Consider the following 12,992-nt stretch of genomic DNA (forward strand, 5'->3'; position numbering starts at 1 on the left):
AGAAGATTCTAAGCTATATACTTTCGCTCTGTTAAACCGCTGGAACCACTCCTCAAAAGCAAAGGCTATGTCCATTCTTTCTTCAACCCATTTATCAGTTCCCCTAGCCCTCTCCCAAGTATACTGATACCCATCAGTGCCAAGATCAACCAAGTTACAATATGCAATAGCGCTCTGAAATCCCACCAGCTTCCATTTAGGTTGCGCAATATTACCCCTATTCTCATTTGCTACCAGTAAATCGTTAAAATCACCTATATACACCCATGGAAGTGAGGATGAAGAAGAAAGAAAACGGAGCAAATCCCACGATTCCCAGCGCCGGCTAGTCTCAGGGTAGCCGTAAAAACCAGTCAACCTCCACTTCCCTAGCTCCGGCACTTTAACCTCAGCATCGATAAAATTAGAAGAAAACTTGAGAAGACTAACTGAATTCGTTTCCTTCCATAAAAGCGCAAGCCCACCACTCCGAACCATTCTTTCAACAACAAACAACCCATCATAGCCCAATTGCACTTTAATACTCTCTAATTTACTTCTGCTACATAATGTTTCAATAAGGAAAATAAAAGAGGGTTTCCTACTACAGACCAATTCAACTAACATTCGAACTATTCGTGGCTGGCCCAATTCTCAACATTTCTAACTCAAGGTACTCATTGATCTCGGTGGGCTTGGAATACAGGTCTCACCACTAGCCCCTTTTTTGGATCCACCACCATATAGTTCACATCTTCCTCTGATTTATCTGGATCTTCCAATCCAATATCTGCCCTTCTCGTTTTGGCTTCCTTTAAAATAATTCCTTTCTCTCTGTAGCTTTCAACAGCTTGAGTAAAGCCCAGCCCATTTTCAACTAAAGCCACCTATTTGCCCTTGTCAAACCGTTGACTGTCAATTGCCTTAACAACTAACAATTCCTTTGATTATATTGTATTGTCTCTCTTCTCTTCGTTATGTTGAACCTAGCAACGGCTCAATGTAGACACAGGTCACACAACTCTCTCACTGAGGGTGAACCACTTTTTTTTTCACTTAATTTAAATGTTTATTGCTCTCCCTAGTCAAATATTAGGGTTTGGATATGTAATAAAAAAATGGATAAAAGAAAATACTGATATTTAAAATTAAAATTTAAAAGTTGACAAAATATATACCATGTATTTCACGTGGTTTTTTGCTATTCACAAGGTTACGTATATCTTATACATTAACAGATGATAAAATACGAAAAAAATTAAAATTCTAGATTTAAATTTGAAAATCGACAAAATTTATCATGTCATTTCTACGCGTTTTCTACATTCCCTTTTTGTAACTCATTTCTTAAACACTCACAAGTGTTGCCTCACAATTTAAACTATATAGTAATAAAAAAAATTAATTTCAAAAAATTGTTTCTTGATATCAAAATAATCTTCTTATAATGAAGCATTTATTGTTTATTCATATAGTGAGTTCATGATTTATCTGTGAGTTTTGTAAACCCCAGATCCTAGCATTACAGGACTATTTATCCTATACGGGGATGAACAGTGTCTAAATCTACTAACCATTTATAGACAATTATGATAAATGTAACTTATACGTGTTCGCATGCTTAGCTGCTCCAACAATGCCTCAAATGAGTGGTATGGTAATTTCAAAAATAAATTCATAAAAAGCGACAATAAAAGGCCTTAACTGCACCATCGTTGTTGGCCTTTTAAGTGTTTCATTTTGTAAACAAATATAACAGCCAGGATCCTTTTAAAAGCTGGATCTAAATGGGAAAGTCAGTTTTATATCTCACATATTTTAGTCATACAGTAACGTTACACTTGGAATGATATATGATGAGAAATAAGTTATAAACCAAAAAAAAAAAATGATATACACACACAATCCGGATTGGAGAATTAGAATTCGAGATCGGAATTATTAACAATATTCACTTGCCAAATCGATATCTAGAATTGAAATCGTATGGTGCCGTATATTTTATTATTCCAATTCCTGTTTAATCAAAACACCAATAATGTTAAAAAAATCCTACTTTATTGCAACATAATTTGTCCACCATGATTACTGTTAACCAAACATCCCTTAGATGTTCAAGTACGAGCTAGGGCATATATGGAAAGTTTAGCCTGAATTGGGGAAAAAACTTCCGTAGGGTTGTTTCATGCTAGGATTGTTCATCAGCGCTAGGGATGACAATTTAACCCGGACCCGGATCGGACTCGGACGAACCCGGAAAATCCGGTCCGGATTCAACCCGTACCGAAACAAATTAAATCCGGAATCCGGATTGAATTTTATCAACCTGGATGTATCCGGGTCCGGTTCTGGGTTTGGGTGAACCCGTAAATCCAGAACCCGGACCCGGACATCTGTATTTAATATAAATTGAAAAATTAAAAAAAAAATTTAGCCTTGCCCTAATTCACCGCCGCTACCAAACATTTCCACTCTCTCCCTTCTCTTCATCAAATCATCATCAAGCCAAACCATTTTCTCTCCGTTCAGCCATTCTCTTCATCAAATCATCGTCGCCACTCACCATTGCTTCGCTACTTTGCTGTGTTCATGTTCATCATCATCAAAGGCGATGAAGATCGATGAAGAAAGAATAAAAAATTAATTAAAGAATACAAAATAAAAAACCAAACAACAAAGGAAAAAGAGCACCAAAGGAAGAAGAAAAGGAGATTAGAAGTGCAGCCGCAGCAAAGGAAGAAGAAAGCAAGAGTGGAGATGAGAACAATGGCTTGAACAGCATACGTGATTTTGAAGACCAAAACCCATTCCTCCCCTTTTCGGCTTTTCTTGGCTTAACCCCACAAAGCCCAATTTGTCATCATCATCGCAAAATTTGTCATCATTATGTTTGAAAATTGAATTTTGTATGCTCTATTGCCTTTGAATTTATTTCTAGTTATTTGATTTTGCATTATTTTCCATTGGTGTTGGCAATAGGTTAAAGTTGTAAGGAGGAATTCACAGTAGAGAGAGAGAGAAAATCGTATCTGTTTAGCAAGCATCCGGGGTTCTAAACCTGGAATCCGGAAACCCGGATTTTTCAGGGTTGAACCCGGACCGGATCCGGAGTAAAAATATCCGGGTTTATATCCGGGTCCGGTATTTCAAATTACCATCCGGGTCCGGTATTTCAAATTACCATCCGGGTCCGGAACTGAAAAGCCTAAACCCGGATCCAGACCCGGATTTTGCCATCCCTAATCAGTGCCTTCCATATGGCAGAAAAGTGAATCCTAATAATATTTTTATATTAAATTTTACTGAATCCTATGGAGGGGTCTATTAATGGTCCGATTTTAAGACCTAGTGCCCTACCATACGACATAGCACCATTCGATTGTCTCACCACATCAACATGCCCGGACAGCCATATACAAATATTTCTCCTAAACTTGACTGCCCCAAGTGAGGTTATTAACATGAAAATTTTATTTTATTTTTTAATACACTCGCTAATTTTCAACGACGGTTTACCATATTGCAGAATAGCGAGTCCCACTAATATTTTTATAGTAAACTTATTGGGTCCCATAGAAAATTCTATTGATGGTTTCATTTTAAGACTCATTTGTCTGCCACATGACAGAGCATCATTGTACTGTCTCACCAGCTCAGCATGGCAAGATAATCATATACAAGCATTTCTCCTAAACTTGACCCACCCGAGTGAGGTTATTATTTTGTATGGGTAATTTTTAAAAGCCTCCCCTGAGGTTTGGGCTTGTTGCAAGTAGATGGCGAGAATCTGTTTATTTATAAAATATCATCTACCGTCAGTTAATTTTTATATTGACCGTTAGTTGACTGTGCAAAGACAATATTGCCCTTAACAACAGTTTGTAGTCTGATACAACTAAAAAAAACTAAAATTGTTAGCGCGAAAAGGACAAACCATATTTTTTTACAATTTTATCCGTGTCAATTCCAAAGATTTACAATATTATAGGTAAGAATTATGACTATTTTACCCCTTTTAAATTATTGATATTTCCTTAAAGTTCCTACAAGAAAGATAAAATTAAAAACTTGAAAAAAAATAAAGAGGGTGTCACATTATGACCGTTACAAACCAACACCCTCTTTATTTTTTTTCAATTTTTTAATTTTATCTTTCTTGTAGGAACTTTAAGGAAATATTAATAATTTAAAGAGGGTAAAATAGTCATAATCATTACCTATGATATTGTAAATCTTTGGAATTGATAAGGATAAAATTGTCAAAAAATAGGATTTGTCCTTTTCGCGCCAACAATTTCAATTTTTTTTTAATTGTCAGTTTACAAACTGTTGTTAAGGGTAATATTGTCTTTGCACAGTCAACTAACGGTCAATGTAAAAATTAACTGACGGTAGGGGGTATTTTACAAATAAATGGATTCTCGCCATCTACTTGCAACAAGTCTAAACCTCATGGGAGGTTTTTAAAAATTACCCTATTTTGTATTGATTTCTTTCTTCTCCTTTCTCACAAAAGAAAATTACGCGCACACACACACAAAAGAAAAAAAATTTCCTAATGAGGACAATCTCATTAAAATAATGTGAGGATGCTATTAGCAAATAAATAACATATACTTTTTTAATGCATTAACAAACAAAATAATATAATTTTCAATATATCGAAATCTATTTTTTTAAATGTATTTTAGCGGTATTCTTACTTAATTAAAATGAGGATTTTGTCATTAGAAGAGGAGGAAGAGGGAGGAGGAGGATAATGATAATAATAATAATTCTCTAATGAGGACATCTTCATTTTAATCAAGTGAATTTTCCACTAACAGACAAAAAGATATAAATTTCAACACTAAAAAAAAAAAAAAGTCTCTAATGTGTATGTGTATACATATTCGTTTTCTAGTGCGAGTGTTCTCATTTTTTTCCAAACAGACGCACCTTTAAGCCGTGTGGTTTAATTAGAGTCAGTTTTTAACCCTATTAAACCGTAGAACTATACAATGTACTAAATTAGCTCTATTAAACTGCACAACTTAATCGCGTGTCTGCATTAAAAAAAATAGTGTCTAGACCTGAGAATATATATATATATATTGAAAAAATTGCTCATATTCCCTGTAGATTCTAACTCTAATAACGAAAATGTGGAAAAATAGTAAGTTTTAATATTTTCAAGTAGTTTTATACTTTTGTCAATTTTAGCAGGCGAAAGATTGGTAATTTCCTATTTTAAAAAATAATTAACGTTTATTTTTAATTTTCAATGTAAATACACTTTATAATTTCTTTAAATTTACATGTTGTATAGATGACATGAAGTCTTAAATTTACTTTTCAGTTTCTTAATTTGAAGAATACTTTTATACATACAAATAATTCCACTCTTAAAATATTCGAATAGAATAAACACGAAAAATATACTTTTTAAGGAAAATATCGAAGAGAATGATTCTCAGATTATCGTTTTCTTTCAAGCGTTGTAATTCATGTTTTTCTTTTTTCTCTTTGTTTTAAGATTTTCTTTTTGTTTTAAGTATATTTGATGAAAGGTAACGCTCTTTATGCCTTACACTAGATTTGCTCTTTTTTTTTTTCCTATGAGCAATGATAATTAGACAAAAAAAATATATAAAAAAAAAACTGATAGAATGCCGAAGAAAACAACAGTACTAGGTTTCACCCTATTTTATTAAAATTTTCAATTATTTTGAATTAAGATGATAAAATAAACTTGGCGCACCCTTGTTCTTGTCAGCATTCTATCAACATTTACCTTCTTTAGCATTTTTTTTTTATTTTTGTTAACAAAATTCTCATTGATTTGACATGATTTCAACAAAAAAAAGAAAGAAAGAAAAGAAACTAATTTTGTTCGGTATTGTTTTCCAAATTCTGTTTTTATGAAATAAAAATGTGAATGAAAATGTTATTTTCAAATTTATTTTTAAAATTTAAAAATGTGTTTGGTATCAATTTCCAAACTAATCTTGAAAATGAAAAAAAGTAAAATACATTCGGTAGGAATATTTTAAAGAATTATCATTGGAATAATTTTCATAAACTTAAAATTAAGTAATGAATAATTATTTTTATGATTTAATCAGTTTGATTATTTTATTTGAAGAATAAATTAGGTGATCTCGTTAATTTTTTTTGTTTAAAGAAAAATGATAAACTTTACACATTTGATTTAATTAATATATAAAAACATAAATATTATAATGTATATAAAAAGAAAAGATTATTGTGGGGGAAATTGATTTTTTGAAATAATAATAGTAATAATAATAATGTTGTTGGTATTATTATTATTTTGTGAGTTGATGGAAGAAAATTGTTCATTTTAAAACTTAATACTGTGTGGAAAACAAGAAAAAGTTATTTTTCTTATTTTATTTGTTAAAAGTGTAGAATGAATTTTACATTTTCAAAAATATTTTAAAAAATGATCTACCGAACACATATTTAGCATTTTTTGAATTGAAAAAATAGAAAATGGGATTTGAAAACAATACCGAACGCATGGAAATTCTACGATCAGAACTAATAATCCTATCAAAACTATGAAAATAATAGTAATCTAAATATAAGACAAGGAATATTAAGTCTAATCTACATCAATTAGTAAGAACAAATACAAGTAAATTAAACAATTAGTCGAATCCCACCACCCATACAATTTCTCGTAAAAGTTTTCTTAAGATATATTTATGTCAACAGTTTATATTAATAACTAATAAATTTTCTAATAAAATTAACTTCCCCAATTCATTTTTGTGATCTAATACCAATTAATTTCTGATCAGTTTCACTAAAACAGCATTAATTTAAGTTTATTAAACCGTTAGCCACTCTTCTTATATAATACTACCATCAAGTAAATATCAACAGACACATCAGAAAGAAAGTCTCTCATATGAAATAAAAATCAATGGATTCAGCTCTAAGAAACTCCACCTTCTTTCATTTTCCTCGTTGTAATTCTATTTCTTAACCTCCCACCACCTTCACACAGTTTTAGAACGGTTACTTTCAATTTGCCACCTACGCCTCCCAAAAATCAAAATGTGACCGTTGATTTGCTCAACCTCATTTGCAATCAAACCGAAGACTCAAATTTCTGCTTGACAACTTTAAAAAATCACACACATTTTGACACGACAGACATAAGCCAGCTCATGAATATTACACTTGGTTTGATAAATAACAAGGCTAATAATATATTGGAAGAAATTAAAGAAGGGGGTCTCTGGCCAACAGACGAATTATTCTTCGTCTGTATGCAAAACTCTAACAATGCAATTAATGCTCTTCGTGAAGCTTATGGTGCAGCATTGGTTACTCAAAAGAGATTCGAAATTGTTTCTGCAGAAGAAGAGGCTAAAACTTGAGGAAATAAACTGAAACATGTACCCGCAGAATTTTCAATTCTTCGAGAAAAGAATAGGAATTTTCTGTATCTTTGTAGTATCTTCAAGGTTGTTGCTAATCGTCTGATCTAAACATGTTCATCTTGTAAGATCCGCATGATCTTGTTTTATATTCTTTTCTTTCTTTCTTTTTCTTTTTTCGCAAAACTAATAAAAAAATAATCATCTAGTTCAACTAGAGTGCAAACGAACAAACTAAAATTCTTTTAGGTTATTAATTTCTAACACCTTCTACTGAGTTGCTTAAAATTTTTATAAGCATTGAGAAGTAATTCAATGCTTGTTTTTGCCTCTTGGCCAATATTATAGACGATTTTTGGTCTTACGCCGTACACCAATTTTCCAATTATGAGAATCTAACGAGTTAGACTGCAAAATTGATGTAATTAAGAGTAAGAATTAAATGTTGTAAAACTATTAGATGGATTATTTATATTCTCTTTGTTTTCAAACATAGATATGCAGACTGTATATATATAACATTGCAAAATCTGCGGCCTAAAAGCTCCACCTACCCAATCAATCATGAAAATTTGGCTTGACTTTAGAAAGTCTATAAGACTTCAAAGAGTTGCTACTGGTATTAAAAATCAAACAATACCAGCCCAATATCAAGATCCAAGTGTGTTAGAAATAATTTGAAGTCCAATTCCAAGCATGAGAAGCTTCTAAATTAGGTTGTGATAAACTAAATAACAATAATGGAGTGCAAACGTCTGAAGCAATAAGTTATATAATTTTTTTAATGTGAGTGGAAATAATGGAATGCCAAAAAGAAAAAGTAAGTTCTATAGTTTTTTAATGTAGTAATGGAAAGCAAACGTGTAAGACAATGTTGTGCATGGTTGTGATTTTTCTTTGTTTTTTTAAAGTGTAGCCTGAAATGTATTTGTCAAACTATAAATTCCCCTTGTGCTTGTTTGTATAATTATCTGAGAAGAAATAAGAAAACAAATAATACAATTAGCCATTGTGTCTTGGTTTATTTTAAGAGTATTTCATGAATTTTCTTTAGAGTGTGTTCTTAATTCCTTTGGATAATTAGAGTTTTTTTCTTTACTCTATTTATTCAACATTTGGTATCAGAGCAAGACGGTCCAAAATCATTCTTAGGAGAGCTATCTTGAATTGTGAGAAGTATAATACTTTAAATGTTTGTTAATTAAGCTTATTCAGTATAACTGAAGTTCTGTCGACATTATGGGTGATCTTTAAGTAGTTGGAGGCATCAAGAAGCTCAACAACCAAAATTATAACACATGGTCAACGTGTACAAAGTCCTACCTACAAGGTCAAGACCTTTAGGAAGCTGTTGATGGTAGTGAAGCTACAAAACCAACGGTGGAAGATGCCAATGGCATTTTGTGAAAGTGGAAGATTAAAGCTGGCAAAGCAATGTTTGCTTTAAAGACGACAATTGAAGAAGGAATGCTGGAGCACTTTCAGGATGCCAAAACACCAAAGGAAGTATGGGACACTCTTGTTACACTTTTTTCAAATTAGAATGATACAAGGCTAGAACTTTTGGATAACGAGCTGCTATCGATACCGCAATGTGACATGACAATTACTCAATACTTTCACAAGGTGAAGTCGTTACGCCGTGAAATTTCAGAGTTAGATCCAACAAACTGCTCTTAGGGATATGAGGAAAAAGAGAATGATTATCCATAGTTTAAGACCCGAATACTGAGGGTTTCTTATCACTATACAAGGATGGCCGACAAAACCATCACTTATTGAGTTTGAAAAATTATTTGTAGGTCAAGAAGCTCTGGCTAAAGCAAATAGGAGGAGTCTTACTGAAGAGTGAAAAGGAAGTGCTTTACACCAATAAAAGCAAAGGCAGCTTCAAGCAGCACACTGATAGTGGATCTAAAAAGGATGGTGATAAGGTGAAAAGTCCTCAAGGAAAAAGAGGCTGTCACTTAAGGGGAGCTTTGAGGAATTGCGGTAATAATAAAAAGTTTGATGGCAAGTGTTAAAATTGTGAGAAGATGGGTCACATGGCAAAAGATTGTTGGTCTAAGAAAAAGCCTACTAAGAGTAATATTGCTACTTCCAATCCTAAGGAGAATAATGAAGATGGTTGGGATGCCGAAGCGGCATTCACTATAGAGGAAGAGGAATTAGCTCTCACTGTAATAAGATCAAAACAAAATGACTACAAGAATGATTGGATTGTAGACTCGAGTTTTCAAATCATATGACGAGTGATAAACAGAAGTTGCAAACCCTCTCCAAATACAAGAGAAGTCGTGTGTTGGTGACAGCTGACAACTCAAGGTTCCTAATAGCACACATCGGTAAGACAATAGTTACATCTCGATATAATTCTAAGCTGTTGCTACTTCAAGATATTTATCATGTCCCAAGAATTGAGAAAATTTTGCTATCTATGGCTCAATTGACATCATCGGGGCACTATGTCTTGTTTAGGCCCCGAGATGTGTACGTGTATCATGATCTCAAAATCTCAGAAAAACCAACAATAGAGGGGTGACGATTAGAGTTAGTTTACATAATGTCAGCAGAGTCCGCATATGTAGACAAGACAAGGAAAAATAAGATAGTAAGTCTATGGCACATGCGGTTAGGTCATGTTAGTTATTCCTAGTTAAGTGTGATGGTAAAAAACTTGATGCCGAAAGGGCTTCCTCAAGTTGATGTGCGAATAGACACGATTTGTACGGGGTGCCAGTCTGGTAAAGCACACCCATTGTTGTATGAGGAATCAAAATTTAGAGCAAATGAACCATTAGAGCTATCACTCTTATATGTTTGGGCCTGTCAAAATCAATTAGCGGTATGCAGCACATAGCGACATTTATTGATGATTTCTCTAGGCATGTGTGGGTTTTCTTTATAAAAGAAAAATCTAACACATTCTAAAAGTTTAAAGAGTTCAGAAAGTCAGCTGAAGGAGAAGTGAGAGAGAAGATCTGTTGCTTGCGTACAGACAATGGGGGAGAATAGGGCTTATGCGGGTTTTCTCAATACCTAAGGGAATGTCGAATACGTCATCAGTACACTTGTGCCAGCATACCACAACAAAATGGTGTAGTTGAGAGAAAGAATCGGCATCTTGCAAAAGTTTATCGAAGCATGCTACATGCAAAGAATGTCAAAGAGCGGGCACTGGTGTTGAGGGAGGGTGTTGAAATTAAACAACACCAGCCCAATATCAAGATCCAAGTGTGTTAGAAATAATTTGAAGTCCAAGTCCAAGCATGAGAAGCTTCTAAATTAGGTTGTGATAAACTGCATTGCAATAATGGAGTGCAAACATGTGAAGTAATAAGCTATATAATTTTTTTAATGTGAGTGGAAATAATGGAGTGTGCCCAAAAAAAAAAAAAAGTAAGCTCTATAGGTTTTTAATGTGGGCAATAGAAAGCATATGTGTAAGACAATGTTGTGCATGATTGTAATTTTTTTCTTTGTTTTTTTAATGTGTGGCCTGAAATGTATTTGCCAAACTATAAATACATGTTGTGCTTGTTTGTATAATTATCTGAGAAGAAATTGAAGAAACTTGTTTTCATTTCTTGAATAAAACATTATACACTGAGCATTATTTATAGATGTCGAGACTACATTTTTTCAAAGATTACATATGTGAATACGGAAGGAAATGTGTCAATTCGTTTGGCGCGGATCATGTCTTTGACAAGTGCAAATCATCCCTTTGACAAGTGCGGATTATGCCTTTGAAAACTTCCTTCAATGCCATTTTATTTGACATTATCAACACTCCCCCTCAAGCTGGTGCATAAATGTCTTGCATACCCAGCTTGTCTAGGAATTTTGTAAGTGCTCTGCTTGAAATGGCCTTTGCTAAAATATCTGCAAGTTGATCTTCTGATCAAATTTTCGGTAGTTCTAAGGTTTTTTCATCTAATTTCTCCTTGATGAAAAATCTATCTACCTCGACATGTTTTGTTCGATCGTGTTGAACTAGGTTATGAGCAATATCTCATGCAGCTTTGTTGTCACAATATAGTTGTATTGGTTGTTGTGATTGATAGCCCAAATTATTTAAGATAAAGCTTATCCATAGCCCTTCACATACCCCAAGGGCCATGCCTCGTTATCTTGCTTCAGCGCTCGAACGGGCAACAACATGTTGTTTCTTGCTTCTCCATGTGACAAGGTTGCCTCCCACAAAGGTAAAGTATCCTGAGGTAGAGCGTCTATCACTAGCTAGAGATGGCAAAACCCCGGGCCGGGTCCGGGTATTGCCATGACCGGACCCTGCCCGGATGCAACCGGTCCGGGTTCGGGTCCGGACCGGGGTTTAATCCGGGTACCCGGATTTTATATTTTTTAATATTTATGTGTATATATTTTTTATTTTTTGGTAATTTTATAAGTTTTAAATTTATTTCAATAAAATTTGACATGAAAATATAAATTTTAAGTGTTTAAAACTTTATATATGTATAATAAATAAGTCAAATAAATATAAAATATTTAAAATAATATATATTTTATAATTTTTTTTAATAAAATCCGGGTTCCGGGTTTATCAAGTGATGACCAAGACCGACCCGGCTTCATACCCGGCCCGCAATGCCCGGGTACGGTCCGGGTCCGGACCAGGCGGGTATTTTTGCCACCTCTATCACTAGCTGACTCGGCCCAATTTGCATCAGTATAAACTTCTATGTTGTTGTAATCTTCATTTTTGGAAAATAGGATTCTTTTTCCTGAATTTGACTTCAGGTACCTCAGGATCCGCATTACTGCTTTCATGTGTTGTTCTCCGAGATTATGCATAAACTGACTTACAACACTCAATGCATAAGCAAGATCTGGCCTTATATGGGATAAGTACATCAATCTTCCAATCAGCCTTTGATATCTTCATTTGTCTGCTAGAACTTGTTCTGAGGTAATAAAAAACTTCAGTCCTTCTTCTATTAGGGTGTCAATAGGCTGACAAGCTATCATTCCCGTTTCGTGCAATAGATCTAAGGGATATTTCCTTTGAGACAAGAATATTTCTCCCTTAGATCGAGAAACCTCAATTCCAAGAAAGTATTTTAAGGCTCCTAAATCCTCCATCTCAAACTATCTTAACAAGTACTTCTGAAGAGCCTCTCTTTCTTCCTCGTCGTTGCTTGTAACTACCATATCATCCACATAGACAATAAGAGCAGTAATTTTACCTTGTCGTTTTTTAATGAACAAGGTATAATCTGAATTGCTTTGATTATACCTAAAAAGAATCATATCCTTTGTGAATTTCCCAAACCATGCTCTTGGGGATTGCTTCAACCCGTACAATGATTTCTTCAATTTGTATACTTTCTGATTGAGTCGTTCTGGTCCACTGCATCCTGGTGGTAGATCCATATAAATTTCTTTAGATAGGTCTCCATGGAGGAAAACACTCTTTACATCGAACTGTTGCACTGGCCAATCCAAGTTGATTGCTAATAATAATAAGATATGAATAGTATTAATTTTTGCTATTGGTGCAAACATATCAGTATAATCTATCCCGCAGGTTTGGGTGTAACCCTTAACTACGAGCCTTGCTTTGTATCGTTCAATAGAGTCATCTGCTTTGTACTTTAT

The 12,992-nt window shown here is 33.8% G+C and overlaps 1 protein-coding gene across 1 annotated transcript; it reads left to right on the plus strand.

Annotated features, from left to right (window-relative positions):
- Positions 1–8,804: 8,804 nt before the first annotated feature.
- On the plus strand, positions 8,805–9,912 carry LOC127901845 (uncharacterized). Its single transcript, XM_052439863.1, has 4 exons — positions 8,805–8,876; positions 9,173–9,304; positions 9,407–9,550; positions 9,634–9,912. Exons 1-4 carry the CDS (start codon positions 8,805–8,807, stop codon positions 9,910–9,912), a joined length of 627 nt encoding a protein of 208 aa, XP_052295823.1.
- The last annotated feature ends 3,080 nt before the right edge of the window (positions 9,913–12,992 follow it).

This window comes from Citrus sinensis, chromosome 4, assembly GCF_022201045.2.
Source record: "Citrus sinensis cultivar Valencia sweet orange chromosome 4, DVS_A1.0, whole genome shotgun sequence".
In the NCBI taxonomy this organism is placed as follows: domain Eukaryota; kingdom Viridiplantae; phylum Streptophyta; class Magnoliopsida; order Sapindales; family Rutaceae; genus Citrus; species Citrus sinensis.